The following is a 22,509-nucleotide window of genomic DNA, read 5'->3' as shown; positions in this document are numbered from 1 at the left end:
CCAGATAAATACCCATTATAGTTAGCAATTGAGAATTTACCTGCATTGTAGTGCATGGTCTAGAAGGGCCAGAAATATTTGCGCCAGTGTCATTTTTATTTCTGACTGTTATATAAAGTTTGTGTGTTGTCTTCACTCCCCACCTCCCTCTTATATGCATTGGATGACTTAGAATATGCTTCAACTAGTCCTTTCTCTCCATTACCCCCCAACCTTGTTACCTCTACCTCAAGTTTAGCTACTTAAGCCATCTTTCTCACTATCCAAGACTATATTTATCCATTCTCCCTTTACACAGAATTTGTCCTTTTGATGACTGGGTCAGTTAGTCTTCAACACCTGCGCTGCAACTAGGGTGCAGGGAAGTATGGAAACTGACCTCCAGGAGGGAAAGCAAAGACTCTGGGTGCGTTCCTTTAGCTTCCTCTCTGTTGTCCGCCTGAAGAAATGGAGAACCAGAGGACAGAAACACAGCAACCTGCAGCTGTAAATCATTATGGTCATGCTGGGCATCAAGTAGGTGCTAGTAGGTGCTCAGAAATACTTGATTACATGATGTACATGCTAAGTATTGGTAAAACTTGTGATTGTATGTAATAGAAATAGATTTTTCTTGTTGTAATTAACAAATTCTTGGCTCATAAATATCAGCAAAAGGAGTGTTTCTTGCAGTGGGGATGACATCCACTCTGTCCTTTTTGGGTCATTATGTTATGTATTAGGCTTCCCTGGTGGCTCAAACAGTAAAGAATCTGCCTGCAGTGCAGGAGACCTCGGTTCAGTCCCTGGGTCAAGAAGATTCCCCTGGAGAGGAAATGGTTACCCACTCCAGTCAGTACTCTTGGCTGGAGAATTCCATGGCAGGCTACAGTCCATGGGGTCGCAAAGAATTGGACACCACTGTGTGACTAACGCTTTCACATATTATGTATTATGTACCTGTAGAGGTTCAAAGAGAAACACCCAGACACTTCATTTAAAAGGAACAAACAAAATGTTTTTGAATACACACCATATCAGCCATATTTTGTCTTCAGGGCTAGAAGCTGGGAAAAGCAGTTTACAGCAGGATTACACTTTTTAATGTGGTCTTTTGTTAAACTTCAAAACTTTGTTTTTATGACACTCTTTAGAAGTGATAGAACTGTGATAACTAATTCTTCACAGACTTCATGATGAAGAGGGATTAGTTTTAGGAGTAACTGGCATCCTTCAAGGCTTTGGATCATTTCTGTGATCTCAGACTGTTAGAACGGAGAACTTTATCTGTCGGTGACCACCTCACTATGGACCTAGCTGCATCTTCGAATCTTAAAAGATCAAACTACACAGCAGGTGAAAATGAATTAAGGCCTTCCTTCAGTTTTGAAATGACTGTTACCTGAATCTTATTTGGCCTTTCATAATTTAGAGCCTTGTGATGAAGACATTGTGGAAAACCTCTTTAACAGCTTTACCAGTGAAACTGGTAATAGGGAAATGCTTAAGTTTCTCCCTGGAGAATTAGTTGATCTGGGGGAGGGAGACCTTGGATTACAATGAATCAGCATTTACACGTGTTCTTCTACGGAAAGGATTGGTAAACAGGCTTGGCTCTGCAGCAGATGTCACAGGACCATGCCTCTTGCACGTGTAGTGTGGAGAATGGCATTTTATTGTGATGGACCAGGCCAGTGGCTTGAGGGGTAGAGACAGAGATAAAGATCTCTATCTGGGCTGAAGATAGAGATCATGCTAGGAAGGCAGTTCAAGAACTGGCTACCAATAGTCCCAAGGGTGGAGCTAAGCTGTGAATCTGGGTTTCAAGAAGAATGCCAACAGCAAGGCATATGATAGTAGTTCTGGGTCTAAGCTGAGCAGAGCCCGGGACCCAGAAGTCCAAGTCAAAGGAGAAAACAGTAGGGCCAGAATTCCAGCACTTACTAACACTGATAAGACTTACAACACGACAGACAGCTGTGTACTGGTTAGCCCCTTGTGGACAGGAAGTGAACGCAAATAGGCACACAGATGCTCGTGAAAGGAATGAAGGAAACAGGTGGGAGTGAAGTTGGGACTTGGCATCCAGAGAGTCTTGTATGGGAGCGGTTGCACCCCACTGCCCCACTGTATCTGTTGTGGAGTTTGCTCTCTGCCTGGCTGACAGGGGTTTGGTCTGCTTCCTTCTGTGTGAGCACGTCCTACAGGAGCTGGCTAGCGGCTAGCATGCCAAGGCTAAGACTACTGCATCGTCCTCACTATTGCCCAGGATACCTGTTTACCAGTTATGTGTTTGACCTCTTACTACGTTTCAAGACCTCAGATCTTTGCCAGTAAAATTTTAAAGTGAGTAGTTAGTTCCTAGGAAGGTATCCTAAGATAGGGCTGAGGAAACAGGCAGGAGGGAGACATCGCTCACAAGTCCTGACAGAGCATCCTGGGGGAAGGTAGAATATTCTCCTGCTTCTGAGATGCATTTTAAACAAGGATATTCTAAATCATGGTAGAGAGTCCTAAGCCAAGGACAGTGTTTTATATTCAGGGCTAGGAAGGTATTTTCTGTCGACAGTAGAAGGTCATACTTCTCTATTTGGAACAACAGTCTTGTTTCCAGAAATGAAGGATATGGAATTCTAATATTGTCCAAACAATGAGAAGAAAATACACGGTATAAAGCAGTTGGTTTATATGGAAATTGATAGTTTAAGATCACAAATACACTGACCTATTTTAAACAAGATTTGGTGTAGTTACAATAAATAGGAAAAGGCTGTGTTCTTTCATATACATACATATATTTGAGGGCGATGAGATAAATTTTACATTTGAGAGAAAGAAATTGTAACTCAGCTATGATGCTTCATAAAAGTAGATAAAAATTAAACATTTCAACTAGTGTTGTTAGTTTTACTCACAGAAGCACAATATTTAGTGAAAATACTATATTATGTATTAACCAGAGCCCTTTTTAAGATAATGAGAATGTGATGCAACTATTAAGGTAATTCAGTTTTTACCATACTGTGGATAAATTCTGTTTCAGTAGATGCCTGAACTAATATTTGGGATTTTCATCCCAAAATATAATCTTCTTCTTAGATAAGTTACTTGAACAGTTTATCCCATTTTGAACAAATAATTTATTTTTTTCAAGGAAGGTGGATGAAAACAACTCAGATTGTGCCTTGAAGTTAGTGTCTTCTGAGTAAATCCCGGAATCCTGACTACATAATTTTTCTTTTTTTAAATTATTTATGCATGTCCCCCTACTGGTCTTTTAAACCTTGAACAAAGGACTCAAGCTCCCATAATTTCTTTGACAAATCATACTATTTATTATTATACAACTTTTCTGAACAAACCTTCAGAGTAGTTTCAGCTGCGAAACAATATTATGAAAAGAAATAATGCAGAGAAAAACTTTCTATTTCCCCAGATTGGGGGTATGGTATAAGTCCAATTTTGATCTGATCACTCAGGTTTTTAAAATGGTAGTTACACGTTAAATTCATCAGTGATTGGTAATCAGTGAGTTAAGTGACAAAATAACCTTAGTTTGAATTTGAAACATAATAGGGGACTTCCCTAGTGGTCCACTGGTGAAGAATCCACCTGCCAATTCATGGGACACAGGTTCAATCCCTGGTCCAGGAGGATTCCATATGCCGCAAAGCATTTCAGCCCGTGTATCACAACTTCTGAGCCTGTACTGTAGAGCCCTCGAGCTGCAGCTTCTGATCCTATGCACCCGAGAGTCTGTGCTTCACAATACGAGAACCTACTACAATGAGAAACCCACCCACCCCAAGTAGCCCCCACTTGCCACAACTAGAGAGAGAGCCTGTGTGCAGCCATGAAGACCCAGCACAGCCAAAAATAAAATTAATTAATTTTAAAAATAAAACATAATGAGGCAGGCTATCGCCATCTCCTCTTCAGGACGATGCCCTGTAGTACCAGATTTACACTCATTTATGGTAGCAGAACAGCCACAGTGACAGCATGTCTACCTGCGTCACACCTCCATTCAAGACAGAAAGAAGGGGAACAGCAGGGCTGTTGGTCAGCCTTGACTCACGTCTCATTGGCCTGAGCTTCGTCACATAGCCATCTCTAGCTGTAGAGAGATTAGGAAAACACACATTCAGCTTCTATAGCTTCTGGACGAGCAGGGAGAAGGAGATTGGGATGTGGGGTGAGTCAGTCTGCAATAGATAGAATATATATTCATCATTTTCCTGTTTTATTATTGTTTTGTAGTTTTATGAACAGTGAAATAAGTTGACCTCTGCTGATAAACTTGGCACTGTTTTTTTTTCTTCTTCTTAAATCTATGAAGGTCTTTGCCCAATTTTTTAAGCCATGAAATAGCTGAACAAAATTGGAAGTCATTATACCCGAAGCTAATACTAAGTAATGCCTTCTACTTTAACAGGTCACTGAATCTGGTATACATTTAATTCTGGGCACTTGCCATCCAGCAACTATAGAATGAATGATGATTATCTCCTTCTTCCAAAAAAAAAATCTAGCCTTATCAGAATTTAGAGTTCTAACAGAATGGTTAGAGTAATGCATTTTGAAGCCCAGGGAAATACTGCTATCACTTGCAAAACATCACAGGTGATCTTCAACCCATAGAAAATATGGCTTATCGGATGATAAGGATACGACCGTATTATATGTTAATGCTTGCCTTAACAGTGGTACCACATATATTCCAAAATCATTGTTTGCCATATTCAGTATTAGAAACATAGTAGAAGTCTAAATAAACCTGTAATAGAGCATTGGAAGATAATCAGTATTGCTATATTTTTTCGGTAGGTGTTTGGGAAAAAACCTGATGTTTCCAATTTCGGGGAAATTTATAGAATGATATTGACATTCAAATTCATTCTGAGCAAAATATGTTTTTTCAGTTCTCAATAAACAAAATTACTAGGGTTTTTTTGGTGACGAAATGTTGTGTACTATGAAACCAAGAATAAAGATTATGATCTAACACTGTAGGATGCACAGAAGGAAATAAACTAATACCTTTCACTGGAAGGAAATTTTAGATATTAAAATAATATGTAAAGCAAAAGTGTTTTTCAGTGTATGTTAGATATCTTTTCCCACAGGGCATCAGAAGCAAGAGATATTCTCATTTTTATTCTAGTTTCTCAGTCTGCCAATATATTTAATGTTGCTCTCCTGTATCAGCAAGGTTTTTAAAAATGGAAAAATTGGAAGATGGTTTTGCATAGCCTGTTTCTGAAGTCTCACTACTGGAAGTTGAATTTATCCAGGATAATTAATAAATAATAGAAAGCATGCATTATATGTACCAATAACACATGAGTTAACAGTTTGTTTGGAAACTTATTTGTAAGGCATATTCCCCAGATTTCATGGGTCACATGTTTAACTCAGGACACGGTACAGGCTTCAGAGTCAGCCTGAATTCAGAGCCTCCACCCTGATAGAGGGCTGACCTTGGAAAAATTACTTAACCACTTGATTTCTTTATCTATGTTGATGGGACTCTCAGTGGAGAGACTACTTTCCTTGTAGGATTGTTGTGAAGGACTGAGAGAATATGTAAATGTTTCACATATTTCCTGACATATAGGTGTTCAATGAATGCTGGCCCTTTCTATTATTAAGGATGATAAGAAAATACCTTTTTGTGACACATCAATTATGAATTTTACATCTTACAGAAGCACTAGCTGCTACTCCAAGATTATACTTAAGAACGAGCATTTTTGATATTTAATATATATAGCTGACATTTCATAGGTAGTTTTTTAAATAGTACCTTTTCTAGAACATTTTTATTGGTATACTAGATACTAATGTTTAAAATGGTTATCTACAGTATACAAAAATTACTTTCATAATATTATAGAATCTCAAATGACAAAGAGTATCCCAACTATTTATTAACAATGGACGGTCTTAAGGGTAATTATTTCAGAAATTAAAAAAAAATTTTCCCTATAATATGTGACATTTTATAAACAATATAGTGTGAATTCTACCTTCAAGAAGTAATAACTTACAAAATTATATCAATAATTTATAATCCTTTAGTTAAGATAGTGATTTCTAGTTTTAATTTGAAAAGGGAACAGTTGTGCCCTGCAATTCTCCTACTGATAACAGCTTTATTCATAATTGCCAAAACTTGGAAGCCACCAAGATGTCCTTCAGAAGGTGAATGGATAAACTGATACATGCAGACAACTGGAGTATTATTCACTGGGAGGGATGGGGTGACAGGGAGGGGAGGGAGGCTGGAGCGGGAAGGGATGTATGTATAATTAAGGCTGATTTGTGTTGTATGGCTGAAATAACATAACATTATAAAAATTTTAAAGTATATTTAAATTAAAAAAAAAAAGACGAGGTACTAAGTCATAAAAATTCAGGCATAGAGGAACCTTAAGTATATATTTACCAAGTGAAAGAAGTCAGTCTGAAAGATTGACCTGTATGATTTCAACTATATAATATTCTGGACAGTGAAAAACTATGGAGATAGTAAAAAGATCAGTGGTTGTAGGGTGGGGTGGAGGAGAGGGGAAAACAGTGGAGCCCAGAGGGTTTTTGGGTCAATGAAACTATTCGGTAATATATAATGATGGATACAAAGTCACTATACATTTGCCAAAACTCAGAGAATGTGCGATAACCAGAGTGAACCTTAATGTAAACTGTGGACTTCGGGTGATGGTGACGTGTCAGTGTAGGCTCACTAATGTAACAAATGTATCATTCAGAAACATAATATTATTAGTATTACTACAGTGTGTGCGTAGGGAGTATATGGAAAATCTATACTGTCCTTTTAATTTTCCTGTGAATCGAAAACTGCTCTAAAAAAATTGTCTATTAAAAACACATACATAGAAAAAAAAGAAATGCTGTGTCCTGAAACTCTCCTCTTGATAACTGAAGCAGAACAGGACTCTCTTGGGCTACTCTGCTTGCTTAAGAAAATAAGAAGAAAAGAATGTAAATTTTAAAAGGCAGATATCTCTAACTTTTGCTCATTTTCAGAAAAATTTTGCTTATTTTTTTCATTATTTATATATTCTTTCTCATTATATTCTAACTTCATAGTATTTGTAGCATTTAAAAAAAGGGATATTAAAAGAACCAATAAAAAGTTTATTAGTCTTCATGAACTTGATAAACCTTATGAACAGATCCCTTAAAGAGCATATTTGTTCTAAAACATTGTGTCACTCCTGCAGAAAGATAAATGGAGTGAAAATTTGAAGCTATAGAGTGACACACATGAGCTAAAAGGATGTTTGGACTTGCTTTGTCGTTGTTGTTTAGTTGCTTGCTGAGTCGTGTCCGACTCTTTTGCAGCACCGTGGACTGCAGCTCTCCAGGCTCCTCTGTCCATGGGATTTCCCAGGCAAGAGTACTAGAGTCGGTTGCCATTTCCTCCTCCAGGGGATCTTCCCAATCCAGGGATTGAACCCACATTTCCTGCATTGGCAGGTGGGTTCTTTACTACTGAGCCACCAGGGAAGCTTATTTTATTACAAATATTAAAACTAAAAAAAAAAAAAATGTCTTTTGAGAGAAGAGATTCACTGAGAATAGGATTTGTTTCCTGTGGAGATACGTTTTTGAGACCTTCTTAGATTAAAAGGCGGAGAAGGCAATGGCACCCCACTCCAGTACTCTTGCCTGGAAAATCCCATGGACGGAGGAGCCTGGTAGGCTGCAATCCATAGGGTCGCTGAGGGTCAGACACAACTGAGCGATTTCACTTTCACTTTTCACTTTGATGCATTGGAGAAGGAAATGGCAACCCACTCCAGTGTTCTTGCCTGGTGAATCCCAGGGACGGGGAAGCCTGGTGGGCTGCCGTCTATGGGGTCGCACAGAGTCGGACACGACTGAAGTGACTTAGCAGTAGAATAAAAGGAAGGTCCGTGGTATCCCAGCAGGGGGTATCATTTTCTCTTGCCTGCTAAAAAGCTCTGTAGGCACGGATGGTTCCCAGGTGTGGAGAAGCGCTACTAGGCCTTTGCCTGGGAACTGCACGGGGAAGATCATTTGGCACCTGGCCTGCGAAGGACCACTTGCTAGCCTCCCATTGACCACAGAGGTCTTACTTAGCAAGGATAATCTAATGAAAGCGGATTTAGATCAATTTAAAATCAACCAAAGAAAAACCAAGAACTCTGATGCTGAATGTTTGAACTCTATGGGAAGAGACCACAGTCACTGACCACAAGACAGATATTTTTGAGAAGGGAATAACTGCAAGTCATAGATCCTCGGCTGATCCAGAGCTTCTCTGTGTAAAGAAAACGCTGTCACTAATAAATACTTTCCCATAAAAGGAATGTACTAGATAGTCATATATGAACAAATGTTTTTCTAACAGCTAACTTTTCAGATGTGAAATTACTATTTCTTTGAATATTTTAGAGTTATATATTTATATTGTAGTCACGTTTGGGGGGCTTGAGAGGGGTGTCCTCTACCCTCTTCCATTTGGTAATAGCACAGACATTTTATAAAAGAGTGTCAGAATTTGGTCACAGAGAAAGAACCATTAAATAGCTTATAACCCAATTCTCTGAGCCAGACATAGAAAAACTGGGTTTTTCTTAGGGTATGAGATACTTCTTAGAAACAGGACAATCTGTCCTCTATAAGTGGTGATTAACTGGACTTCTCATTTTTTAAAACTGACTTTATCAGGCATTCTGAGTCTTTTTCAGAAGAGATTGCTGCTATAACTGCTGTTTCAATTCGAGGAATTAATGTTTAGTAGCCCATTAAGGTTCATACAATAATAGCATTAATAATTACTCCTCCTTTATGTATCTCCTGCTTTCTTAAAAAAAAGTACTAAATTGGCTGTGGGAGAATTCAGGAATCTCTTCTGAATCTGAAGAAAATATGATCACACATCTATCCACTCCTTGGTTATAAGGCAGCCTGGGGTGCCTGGTGACTAATTGCACACACCGGGACAAGGAAGAAGAAGTCGGCTAGTGGAGAAGAGGAAAGGAGAGTGGCCACCTTTAGCCCTGGAGGTGGTGATGAAGTTCACGAAATACTTCAGCTGAAGAAATCCGGTGTCAGCACAGTTGGCAGCTCAGTGTGATGAAGACAAGTTCACAGTTCTCCATAAATCCAGGGACAGGCAGGGTCAGAGGGAGGCAGAGCCATCTTGTCCGCCTTAGTAGCCTACACAGTGGGAGGAGAAGAGTTGGGCTGCAGAGCTGGAGAGAGAGCTGAAGCAGAGGGAACGAAGGTCCTGAGGGTTGAACGATACAATGCAGATAGAAAAACGGGTGCTGCTAGGACCCGTCCTGGAGCCAGCTTACAAGTCCAGTTTGGTGTGTGTCCTTCTGCTGCGAGACCCGGCCGTGTCCCTTTGGGCCCCCAGTAGGGGGGACACCTGGCCTGGGACACCTGGCCGTGTCCCTTGGGCCCCAGGTCCCCCTGTGCCTGGAGAAGCAGGGGAGCTCAGTCTTAAAGTTTGCAAGCAGCAAAAAGTCATGGCATTCTAAGTGATGCAGAGGAAAGAATCCGAATGGGAGGCTTCACAACCTTGCTCTTTCTCTGTGCTATACTGGGTCTCTGCTTCCTACTCTGTAAAATGGGGTTAATAGTACCCCAGAGGCATTGCTGCCGCTGCTGCTGCTAAGTCGCTTCAGTCGTGTCCAACTCTGCGCGACCCCATAGACAGCAGCCCACCAGGTTCCCCCGTCCCTGGGATTCTCCAGGCGAGAACACTGGAGTGGATTGCCATTTCCTTCTCCAATGCGTGAAAGTGAAAAGTGAAAGTGAAGTCTCTCAGTCATGTCTGACTCTTAGTGACCCCATGGACTGCAGCCCACCAGGCTCCTCCGTCCATGGGATTTTCCAGGCAAGAGTACTGGAGTGGGGTGCCATTGCCGTCTCTGATCCCAGAGGTATTAAGGAGGATTAAGTGTGTGGCCAAGCATTACCAGGTTCCTCTCCCAGTGCCTTGTAGGTGTGGGACAAAGTTAAGTCACTTTCTTCTTTACAGCTTCTGCACTTGTATGTGTAGAACGGTGTACGATTTAGAATTACAAATGCTTTCTGAAATGGGAGCTTACCACTCATTCAGCAAGAAGAGGATTACTGAGAGGCATGTGCATAATGCTTTATACATCTCAGGTCTCGAGGACTCACTAATTCTAGGCAGAGTCAGCACCGATGTCCTGACAGGCCCTGAACGGTCAAGAGCAGGCACTGAGGCAACTTGGGCTGGAAGTGGGCCAGGCACTGCTCACTGAGCTTGGGGGGCAGCCTGGAGGGAAGTGTCATGCCCACAGGCCTGAGAACAGAGCAGTCAGGTCTAGACATGTGCCCTTAAACCAGAGGTTGCAATGCAGACCGCTGGTCTGTGGGCCATCTGTGGCTCACAGATATTTTTTCCCTTTCACTTGTATACTGTTTTTATTCTGGACCCCTGGAAAACCTAGCTCAAACCTTGAAAGCAAGCTTAGTATTTTTTTTTTAAGAGTATTTCTTTAAATGGCTTTAGCCAGGGCCTTCACTCTTGTTTGGCTAAATTCCCCCATCATTTCCAGTTGCCCTAAACCTGGCCATTCTATTTCTGTCTGGCCCTTGAATTTTCAATCCCTCTTCTGAGCCCAAAGCAGAGCAGGGCACAAGCCAGGGAGCTGGCCCTGGACCCAGAACCAACTGAATGTGTTCTATCCCTCTCTCCAGGGGCTGCTGGGTGAAGTACAGGACTGTGTTGAATTTGGAGTGGGCTACAGTCCACGGGGTCACAAAGAGTCGGATGGATACAGCTGAACACAGGCACACAAACAGCCTTGTGGAAAGGGAGAAAGCAAGTGTTAGTCGCTCGGTCATGTCCAGCTCTTTGCTACCCCATGGACTGGAGCCTGCCAGGCTCCTCTGTCCATGGGGATTCTTGAGGCAAGAATCCTGGAGTGGGTTGCCATTTCTTTCTCCAGGGGATCTTCCTGACCCAGGGATCGAACCCAGGTCTCCTGCATTGCAGGTAGATTCTTTACTGTCCGATGGAAAGGGAGAGAGAACTGATGTATTTCAGTTTTGGAAAGAGATAAATTGAGCAAGGTGCTGAATGAGTGGGTAATGATATGGGATAAAGTTGGAAGCTCTTATGTCTGGGAGGGTTCTTCTCTGTGCAGGGCGAGGACAGATAGAAGGTGGGTGGACTTGGACCTTGCCCAGTATGCCATCTTAAGGGGAGAATCTTCCCAGGACTGTCTTAGGCGGCATCCTGATTCCATTTAGGGTAACAGGGTGCCAAATGCAGTAATTGTGGTAGATTCTAGGCCTGCAGTGTCTGTGAGTGCCGGGTCATACCGTGCTCTGCATCTGTCACCTCTCAGTGACATTGACCTCCTCCCTCCCCTGTGAATTTCCTTCCTCCTGAATTGCCCCACTATGTGCATAGCTCTATGTCCGCTTTCCTTTGCGCTGTTCTTATCTCTGTTTAAACTCCTGCACCAGGTGGGGCAGTGAGGTGGAGGTGGGCATGAAAGCCAAGAACACTCTTCAGATGTCTCCCTGTAGCCAGATGTTATCAGATCTGATCTCCTGACCATGATGTGAGGAAGATAATGCTATTCATTTATTTTTTCATGTAGACTGTAATTTTTAGAGCAGCTTTAGGTTCACAGCAAAATTGAGTGGAAAGTATGGCGTATTCCCATAGATCCCTGCCCTAGCACAACCCGATCCTCCTGCACAGTTAACATCCTGCACTGCAGTGGGACGTTTGTTTCCTTCGGTTGTTGTTTTTAAAGGTGAGAAACAGAGAGTCTGAGAGATCCGACCCTTAGACAACAGGGCTCCAGTTCCCCTAGCTGAAGCCCTCCTGCCTTGCTCCCTGTGACGGCATCCACAGCACAGGGTCTCCCAGGGGCTTGGCGCTCCTTCTGGTCCTCAGCCTTCTTGCCACAGGGGAATATAGGGAGTGGGGCTGCACCAGGTGAGAGGCAGGGGCGGCTAGATTCTTATGTTCACGAATCTAGACATTGTTTTCCAGTGGATGAGCAGGGTTTGGCCAAGCTGTGACTTGATTTCCTAAAGTTTACTTTTTATCTTGTTTCCCTGCTGCCATGTCCCTGTTCCACCAAAGATTAAAGAGAAGACTGATAGAGTGATCCTAAAAATGTTTTCAGTTGAGATTTTTATCTGGACGTTTCAGAAGTTACTTTCATGTGACAAGTAATGTCAAAGTTTGGTGGAAATTACTGACAGGCTTTTAAAATCAGTTTGTTCAAAGCATCGATTGTAAATATAAATTTAAGAGCGAAGGCCATCAATTTCTACCTTATCAGGGTGGTAGATTCAACACCCTCCCCCTTTCTCCACTAGTCCTCAGCTGAACCAAATGTAGCCCTCCATGTCCTTTGGAACAGCTGGAATGTGAGTGTCTCTGAACTGGTTATTGTTGTTCAGTCCCTCAGTTGTATCCGACTCTTTGCAACCCCGTGGACTGCAGCACGTCAGGCCTCCCTGTCCTTCACCATCTCCCGGAAGTTGCCCAAGTTCATGTCCATTGCATCAGTGATGCCGTCCAGCCATCTCATCCTCTGACACCCTCTTCTCCTGCCCTCAATTGTTCCCAGCATCAGGGACTTTTCCAATAAGTCAGCTGTTCATATCAGGTGACCAAAATCCTGGAGCTTCAGCTTCAGCATTAGTCCTTCCAAAGAGTACTCAGGGTTGATTTCCTTTAAGGTTGACTGGTTTGATCTCCTTGCTGTCTACTGGACTGGTACGTTTATTTGTTTACACTTAATGGGTGTGGAAAGTGGACTCAGATTAATTGCCTCACTTGGAGTCACACCAGTGATGGCAGAGCTCAGATATGAACCCATTTTTTAAGATGCTTGTACCTGTGACCTGCTCTTCTACATTCCTCCTCAATAAACAAGAGGATTTTTCTATGAGGACATACCACTGGGCAGTAAGTAAACAGTCTCAGCAGGAGAAGAGCCGTGCCTCATGGAGGAGAGGAAGATAATTCATCAACATTGAGCATTCAGCAGCATTGTTTGCCATTCTGTAGCAGCTCTACAAACCTGACATAATTCCCCTGGGCACCATGCAAATAACTGACCACCTCTGTCTGCTTCCCAGTCTCTCTCTCCTTGCCTTCCACCTCCCTCATGGTTTCACTCCAGGTGACCAACCACTGGAATCCTTTAACAGGATGGCGCTTCCTCTTTATTTCACAAATTCCTGGAGAAATCAATATTAGAGCTCCATACAGGGCACTTTGACCACACTGTTTTCTTTTTCTTTTCTAACTTGAACGCGTAGAAAATCCCATGGGATGAGGAACCCATTTTGAGAAACGGGTCACAGCAGCTTTTGAAATACAGGCAGATAAGCAATTAGTGTCTGATTTTCCCTTGGGGAAAAAAAGATAAGGAAAGTTAATATATACTACAGTAGTAACTCAGTGAGGTTCTATGCCAGTGGTGCATTGTATAAATGACATGTTTGACTAAACAGCAGTCTTCTACAGGAAAGCTTTATGCTGTCTGTGAGTCATTAGTAGTACATGGCACAGATTTCCATTCAGACCTGGAGTGGAAACAAATCATCATAACATTTTTTTTTTTCTGTTCTTGTATTAGGTGTATTCTAAAAGCTTTTGGATTTATAAAGTGTCTTTGAAACAGGAATAAAGAGTTTACCAAATACAGTACATTTAATGGGAAAACCAAATCAAACTGAGATGTAATCTCAAGGTGTTTTTGTACCTAGTGTTCACGTACCCCGTCTTTTCAAAGGCTCATTGGTTTCTATTTGTGTGATGTGAGTTTAATTGGTCTCAATATAGGCTTAAATTCAGTAGGTGTGTGATTATTCACCATGTGCGCAGGGTGCCACCACACAGGTCATGCTCATGTAATCCTTACATGCATCCTGTGAGGAATTATCCCAAATTTTCACATAAAGAAAGCCTGACTCATCCATGATTGTGTGACTAATCGGTGCTCATTATAAATCAAGTTATTTCCCCTTCAAACCTAGTATACTTTTCAACAAAATTAATTTATAAGGAGGAAAATCTCTAAAACACTACTGTATACGCATTCTGTTGATGGTTAGAAGATCAACAATCTGATTCATCATAGGAAGAGTCTGTTGCTGACTCATCAAAGGAAGTTTATGCAGTGTATGATTAATGCCATTGGCTTTGAAGTCAGGCCAAGACAGGGGTGAACCCAGGCTCCACAGCTGTGGAAAAATGTCATGACTGAGTAAACATGTTTATGTTGTAACTTCTCCAAGTCTCAATTTTTTCATCTACCAAACAGTGACAATACAACATCATTCATAGAGTGGTAACAAGAATTGAATACAATACTGAACATAGAGCATTTAGTGGAGTACCCAGCAGATAGTACAGATTTTTTGATAGCTGTTATTACTAACAGTAGTGGTGAGTTAGGGAGATACTATACTGATACAGAGTGATTGAAGACAGATGTGCATTGTTATTTGAGGGGGCATAGGAAGACTTTCTTATTAATAAAATCGTACTGATCTCACTGAAGATTTTTAGTGATAAACAGCCTATATATAGTATGTATGACTTTAGTGATGCTTTTAAAGATATTTTAAAATACGGAGCCAGATTAGAATATTTCCCCATTATGTTCATATTTTAGTTACTGTTGCTAACGGATTGGGGATAGTGCCATGAATAAATTTTGGACAGGTGAGGAGTCCTCAACCCTTTTAAAAAAAATGTATACAAAAATAGGTGCAGTATATTCTTGGAGTCATTAAAAACATCTGTACGACTATTCTATAATAGTTACACAACTGTTTTTATAAGCTCTTAGAGAATAATTTCTTTCCTTGACTATTATTCATTTTCTACTAGAGTTAATATCCAGCATAATAGGTCAGAGCTTAGTTTCTAAGCCAGGAAAAATTGATTGATTTTCATTATATGTAAGTAAACTAGTTTTGTTAAAATTAATAAAATTTGAAAATGAAAAATGTATACAACTAATTTATGGCAGAGAGTTTTGAACTTTAAAAACATTCCTAGTACAAGACATCTAGGTTGGGAATATATAGAATTAGCTTGTTTTTTTCATTTCCTATATTTATTTAAAAATACTTCTCCATATAGTCTTGGTCAAAATACATCAGTGTTTAAAGTAATAACTTTGGATGTCTGTATACTAAGTACAAAGAACTTTATGCAAGAAAAGGGGGAATTTGAAGTATACAATCCTTATAGATTTTATGCATTATGAGGATGAAATAGATGAATGATTTATCTACTTAGACTTATCTATTAAGAATGATTCACCCTTTTATGATAAACTATCTGTTGCTGGGAATTGACTTTTGAAAATGATATGTATTAATACATGAAATAAGATTAAATGGATTAAAAAAGTCTCCATTTGTAGACATAAAGGGATGATGTGTATTTGTATGTTATGTGTGTGTTCCAGCTTATTCATATCATTGTCCCCTTTTAATTATCATCATCCTTTTAACTAAGCAGTGAGTTTTAGTGTTTTAACCTTTAGATCTTCGATGTATGATCTATCTTGAAGCAAAAACATCTCAAATTCAAATTATAATCCCATTTTTATTTCTTTTCTCAGATGATGAAACATGCTTGGAAAAATTATAAACGTTATGCGTGGGGTAAAAATGAACTGAAGCCTGTATCCAAAGGAGGCCATTCAAGCAGTTTGTTTGGTGAGTAGAATGTGCTTTGGCTCATTCCTGACAGTAACTTCTCTCCAATCGACTGCACTTGCGGGTGGTGGAGCAAGTCTGTGTGACCCTCCAGATTGTGTTGCTAGGAGACTTGCACACCTGATGGAGTTGTCTGCAGGGGTTGTGCGTAGTGTGTCCTTCAGACATAGCACTGACTGCACTTTGGAACCACCTGCGTCCCTTGAAAAAATACTGATGCCTGGGGCACACTTCCAAAGATCCTTATTTAATGGATATGGGCACAGTATCCTGATTTTTAGCTCCCATGTGGTACATAGCAGAGCAGTATTTGTTGGCTGCATTAACTGCTTCCTGTCAGATAAAAGCTGTGTCTTTATCAATAAGCTGGCCAAGGCAGCCAGCCGTGGTGACCTTCACTGTGTCTCAGTGACTCTCAGCTTTGGCTCTGAATTTCTCTTGTGAGAGAAAGGGAGGATGGAGTCGTCTGTTACATGAACTTCCATTTATCCACTTTGGCATCATTTTATTGCTTTGGGTCCTCACAGCCTGTTTCTGTGATTAATACCTTCTCCACGTATTAATAACATTCACATTATGGAGGTGCAGAAGCTAAAGAACAGAAGCGTTAGATGGATTCCTTGGGTCACAGAGCTCCCTAGCACCCTTCTCCCTGAACTCCATTCCTCATCAGTTCTCACAATTTCGTCTGTAAGTAAGAGGATGAAAGGCGGGGGAGGATGTGAATCTTGGTCTGATGCTTCTGAAATCACCGTGGAAAAGGTGATGTTCTGTCTTTTAACTGAAGCTGTTATCTAGCGCGTGCTAAGTCACTTCAGTTGAGTCTGACTCTTTGCCACCCTGTGGACTTGTAGCCCACCAGGCTTCTCTGTCTATGGGATTCGCCAGGCAAAAATGCTGGAGTGGGTTGCCGTGCCCTCCTCCAGGGGATCTTTCTGACCCAGGGATCAGCCCTGCATCTCTCACATCTCCTGCATTGGCAGGCAGGTTCTTTACCACTAGCGCCACCCGGGAAGCCCCCTGTTAAATAGATCACATTCTGTAACAAATAACAGTATCAGCTGACCCTATGTGCCACAGTGCCATTTGTGCATCTTCTCATTTAATCCCTGTTATTACGTGCATTTTATAGATGAGAAATATGAAACAGAGAACAGCTTGCCCAGTGCTAGCCACCTACTAACTGGCTGAACTGGTACTTGAACCCACGTGTGACTGGCTAAGGTCAGAGTCTGCTCCTAATCACCCCACTATACTTTTCCATTTGTTTAGGACCTTCCATGTGTTTGGCTCCCTTTCCAGCACTGTTATTAATAAACACAAATCTTTGCAAAGTTTATGACCTAGTGCAGAAGACATATATACAGATAGTGAATTACCAAAGGACTGGGTGGATTCTTTGAACTGGAGAAGACTCTTGAGAGCCCCTTGGACTACAAGGAGATACAACCAGACCATCCTAAAGGAAATCAGTCCTGAATATTCATTGAAAGGACTGATGCTGAAGCTGAAACTCCAATACTTTGGCCACCTGAGGCAAAGAACTGACTCATTTTGAAAAGACCGTGATGCTGGAAAAGATTGAAGGCAGGGGAGAAGGGGACGACAGAGGATGAGATGGTTGGATGGCATCACCGACTCGATGGGCACAAGTTTGAGTAAACTCCGGGAGTTAGTGATGGACAGGGAGGTCTGGCATGCTGCAGTCCATGGGGGTCGCAAAGATTCAGACACAACTGAGCAACTGAACTGGACTGGGTGGATTCAGTAGATAATCATTGGAAGTTCTGAAAAACAGTAGACTCTCTGGTACGGAGAAAGACATTGCAGGAACAGTTAGGGAGCACTGGATGAGTAGGGAAAAAGGCTGGTTGGTCCATCACAGCAGCTCACTTTAAAGGTGAAGAGAATCAAACCTGGAGTGGTAGCGGCATGGGTGATGGTAAATAGAGAAACCCAGACACTTTATGCAGACTCAGAGTTCTTAATTTTTTTATTGCTTACTATAGATTTTTAAAAAAAAAAAAATTCCAGTTTTGCTTTTATCTCTATGAAAGTTGTTCATACCATTAAATCATTTAGTTGTAAATTTGCCATAATCTTTATCGACGAGATTGCTTAGTTCTGTGTTAATACAGTGACGATTTTTAAATTTATTGTTAAGCCTTAAAAACATACCGAGTCTTTTAGCATGGAATGTGGAGGTGAATAAGACATGACTTCTCTATTTTGAGGGATTTCACAGACTAAAAGGAGATGCATATATGTAGTTACAATGGGAGATAGAAAGTGATGAGTGAAAGAGCAATGTAAAGTCTTCCTGTTGAGGGAGTTGAGAGGAAATAAATGAGAGTCAGGCCTGGCTACGGCATGGGAGGAGAGGCTAGGATCAGTCAGAGCTGCAGAGAGGGGGTTGAATTCCATTTTTGAGTAATGGTTTCTTAGAGCTATCACTAAACAATTTTAGATCTAATTATAATTAAAACAGTTTTGTGCAGGTGCACTTTGATGTAATTACATTAAAATTAATATGTGTATTGCTCCTTGGTTTCAGGTCTTTTTTTTTTTCTTGCTAGAGAATGTGATCACAAATGAAATTTCTAAGAGATTTATTTTCTGCAACTCAGAAAAGACTTTAAAGATTAGTGTACCAATCAATAGCCTATGATAATTTTTAGTTTGGTTTGATTCAACTTTTAAATTTTCTTTCACTGAAAGAACTTTAGACTGTGTTCAATATTCTTGTTTACTAATAAATTCAGTATTACTTCCTCTTCAAGGTATGCTCAGTGTGGATATATGGATCTGTCAAAGGTGTTTATTGAGTAAATATTTTTCTGATATTTTCAGGTAATATCCAAGGAGCAACAATAGTAGATGCCCTGGATACACTTTTTATTATGAATATGAAAGATGAATTTGAAGAGGCTCAAGCATGGGTTGAAGAAAATCTAAATTTTAATGTGGTAAGTTCAAGAAAAGCTGCCTATTCAGTTCTTAAATCTCAGTTAACATGGATAAATTCTCCTGTGGGGCAAATTATTGTGTTGTACCCTAGCAGAAACAAATAATGCAATTTTAAATAGTGTCATACTATATTCTTAACTTTCCCTCCCTTACTACACAAATAGATGTCTTTGTGTTTTTTTGGGCAAATTAAGAGTAAGAATGAAGAAATTAATATTTATTAAGACCCACACGTGCCAAGTATTCTTGTTCAAGTCCCATAGCAACCCCAAGAAATGAGTATTATTTTCACACCTTTACAGATTAGAAATCAGAGCCTCAGGGCTTATCTAGACCACACAGATAGGTGTACATCAGAGCTGTGAGCCTCGCAAAAGCCTTGTCTTCTGCACTGCACCGTGCTGCAATACTGCGGTTTTGTTAGAGGAACCTTTGTTAGCTAGAACCCAGGGTGTTGTGTGGTGAGCTGCGGCTCAGTGAAAGACCATAAGAGAAATTAAAATAGAGAAGTTTATTACTTAACAGGTCCTGAGAAGGTACATGACTCACCTCCAGGGGCCACACAGGGAGGTCAAGGCAGAGTATAGACAGACAGACAGGACCTGGGGCACGTGCCTTATGACGGTAGATCGAGTGCTTCAGGGTTCAACGGTAAGGCCGAATTGGTCAATTCAAACCAATTTAGTAGGCTCCAGTAAGGTCTTTTCTGAAGGGCACACAGAGGGCGGGCCCTGGGGGTGGGGGAAACATGATCACAAGACAGAGTCCTACCAGGAACTGACATTTGCTTGTGACCCTGGGGCTATTATCAAGGGCACACTCTTACCTGAGGGGCTAGTGTCGATTTAAAGCCCCTGCCAGCCACTTGGCCGAACAAAATGGATACTGAGTCAGTAACACCGTGAAGTAGCTTATCTGACCACACCACATGCATCCAGCAGCAGCTGCATCCACTTTCCCATAAATAAGGTTTTAAACTTTGCTGATTGTAGACCCTTATCAGTATAAACTATTTTTTTGGCTGTATCACGGGGCTTGCAGGATCTTAGTACCCAGACCAGGGATCAAACCTGTGCTCACTGCAGTGGATGCACAGAGTCCTAGTCACTGGATGGCCAGGGAATTCCCAATATAAACTTTTACCAATTTCTATATGAAATATTTTTAAAATTTTGTACACATACTATCATTTTTAATAAACCTCAGTACCCACTGTACATCAAGGAAAAGGTTCATAATTATGGGTAGTGAACATTTCATGATAGTTTGGGACTACGTCTTGTCAGAGCAAATCTAATTCCACAGTCATTGCTTTACCCTCGTAATGAGATTAACAAAGAACTTGTTTTCAGAACAGGAACAGTTGGCCCTGGTGATTTTTAGTCATTCACTTAATGTTTGCATCATTGGTATTTTTTTAAGTTGAGTTACATACACATACCCACACACATACTTTTTTCCAGATTCTTTTCCATTATAGTTTATTACAAAATACTAAATAGAGTTCCCTGAGCTATACAGTTGGTCCTTGTTTATTTTATATACAGTAGTATGTGTCTCTTAATCCCAAATTCCTAGTTTATCCCTCCCCCTTGCTCCTTTGATAACCAGAAGTTTGTTTTCTATGTCTGTGAGTCTGTTTCTGATTCATAAGTTCATTTGTATCATTTTTTTAGATTCCACATATAAATGATATCATGTGGTATTTGACTTATTTCACTGTATTATTTTTAATCTGAGATTACTTTGCAGAAATTCTTGTAAGCCTCTTTCTGTCTGCTAAGCATTTGCTAATATCTGTAAATCCCCATAACTAGGCACAAGTACCATGCTGTATGTTGAGAATGGACAGAGAAAGTTTTATCTCCCTGCTGACTCCTCTGTATTGTGGAGCTCTTCTCACCAGCACCATCCAGAGTATTAAAGGCAGCATAACACTGAGTCCTTTTCCTACCTCTTTTGAATTAAAAACATATTCCTATTCCTCTAATTAATTGCCATAAATACCCCACTTTGGAAATCACTGAGTTGAAGAATCAGACGAGTCTGTGTTTAGTCTGCCTATAACTGAATTTAGAATATAAAAGACACAGTATTCCAACATAAAGGGACCTTGGAAATTGACGTGTTCTGTCTTTTTATTTTAAATAAGAAAAAACAGGCTCAAGGATTGAGTGATTTTGTAAGGTTCTATGGCTTTTTGGTTGGATATGACCTGTGGTAGCTCAGATATAACCAATAGACCTGAGTGTGAAAAATTAAGGCAATAAACCAAAAGGTTTCTTTCTGAGGATTTTTCCAGTAGTCCTATATGAATGTAAAAGTTGGACCACAAAGAAGGCTGAGCACCAAAAAATTGATGCTTTCAAACTGTGGTGCTGGAGAAGACTCTTGAGAGTCCCTTGGACAGCAAGGAGATCAAATCAATGAATCCTTAAGGACATCAACCCTGAATAATCATTGGAAGGACTGATGCTAAAGCTCCAATACTGTGGCCACCTGATGCTAAGAGTTGACTCATTGGAAAAGACCCTGATGCTGGGAAAGATTGAGGGCAGGAGGAGAAGGGGGTGACAGAGGATTAGATGGTTCTATGGCATCACTGACTCAATGGACATGAGTTGGAGCAAACTCCAGGAGATGGTGAAGGACAGGGAAGCCTGTTGTGCTTCAGTACATGGTGTTGCCAAGAGTCGGATACAACTTAGCGACTGAACAATAGCAGTTCTTTCTTAGTAGTACTTTTGCCCTGCCACGTTATTTTTGAGTAAACTCAACTACCTACCGGCAAAGAACTATGGAATGTCTTCAGCTATATATGGAGGAGAGAATGGAGAATGTATTCCCTCCCCATCCTCTCTTCCAGAAAAGGAGGAGAATGAGACCTAGATTCTTCCAGAGTCTAATGATGGAAGACAGGAGAGTAGACTTTAGTGACATAGGCCTAAAGAGTGTCCAGGTCCCTTGTTTGGCACTTACGCCGTTGCTGCCCCAAAGCTTCCCCGAACACTGCAGCAGTTCCTTGCTTTTCATGTCCAGTGGCAGTCTGAGAAACTCTGGAATCATTTATTTAAAAGGATGAAGCACAAAAGCCTCGCACAGTAATAGTCAAAGTAACTGAAGGCAGTTGGCTGGCCTCAGACCACAACCAGGTGACATGAATGTGTTTCATGGACCATAGGAGCCTGTGAGGAGGCAAAGGGAATCTAATAGGGGATATCAGGCTATTTAGAACTTATGAAGAGCAAATTCTTTGACTTCTTTACTTGTCAGGTAAAGGAATTAGACTATCAGTTGAATGATGCCTGAGATACTGTGCTTTGTTTCTTTAAAATTTTATTTTTGTATTTCTGTAAGATTTTCTTCAGTGACTTCACAGACTTTTATATAAAATATAATTTTAGAACTGTTATTGATAATCTTGGGCTATACCCTTCAAAATATACTTTTAAAAACCATAGTCACAGGTCTCAAATTTCAGTTTATTTTACTGTTCCTAATGTGAGAGGTCTTGAAACGTATTTTTTGCAGTTCTCTCTTTGAGTATTCAATCCATGGGGTTGCAAAGAGTTGGACACAACTGAGCAACTGAACAACAACTTTGTGTATTGCTATATTTTTCTTTAAAAATATATAAGTTTATCAGTAATATCCAAATGATAATACTTCCCATATTAAAATTAATAACACATATAAATTCAGGACAACTGTATTGATTTAAAGTGCTTCAGCTTACAGTCTTCTAGTTGGTTTTATTATGTCCCATAAAAGAATCTTTCCTGTATTCAGTCGTTCTACCCAGAGATTCTGACAATTGTG

General features: G+C 40.6%; 1 protein-coding gene across 3 annotated transcripts in view; it reads left to right on the top strand.

Moving 5' to 3' along the window:
• MAN1A1 (mannosidase alpha class 1A member 1) overlaps nt 1-22,509 on the top strand; it is a 173,210-nt gene that overhangs the window by 29,471 nt on the left and 121,230 nt on the right. For all 3 annotated transcript variants that reach the window (XM_025294777.3, XM_044924435.2, XM_025294776.3), the window contains exons 3-4: nt 15,627-15,723; nt 18,574-18,689. In XM_025294777.3, the coding sequence (XP_025150562.1) occupies nt 15,627-15,723; nt 18,574-18,689 (213 nt within the window). The remainder of the gene's footprint in view (nt 1-15,626; nt 15,724-18,573; nt 18,690-22,509) is intronic.

This window comes from Bubalus bubalis, chromosome 10 (genome assembly GCF_019923935.1).
Source record: "Bubalus bubalis isolate 160015118507 breed Murrah chromosome 10, NDDB_SH_1, whole genome shotgun sequence".
Taxonomy (NCBI): domain Eukaryota; kingdom Metazoa; phylum Chordata; class Mammalia; order Artiodactyla; family Bovidae; genus Bubalus; species Bubalus bubalis.
This window is presented reverse-complemented; position numbering and strand designations above follow the sequence as displayed.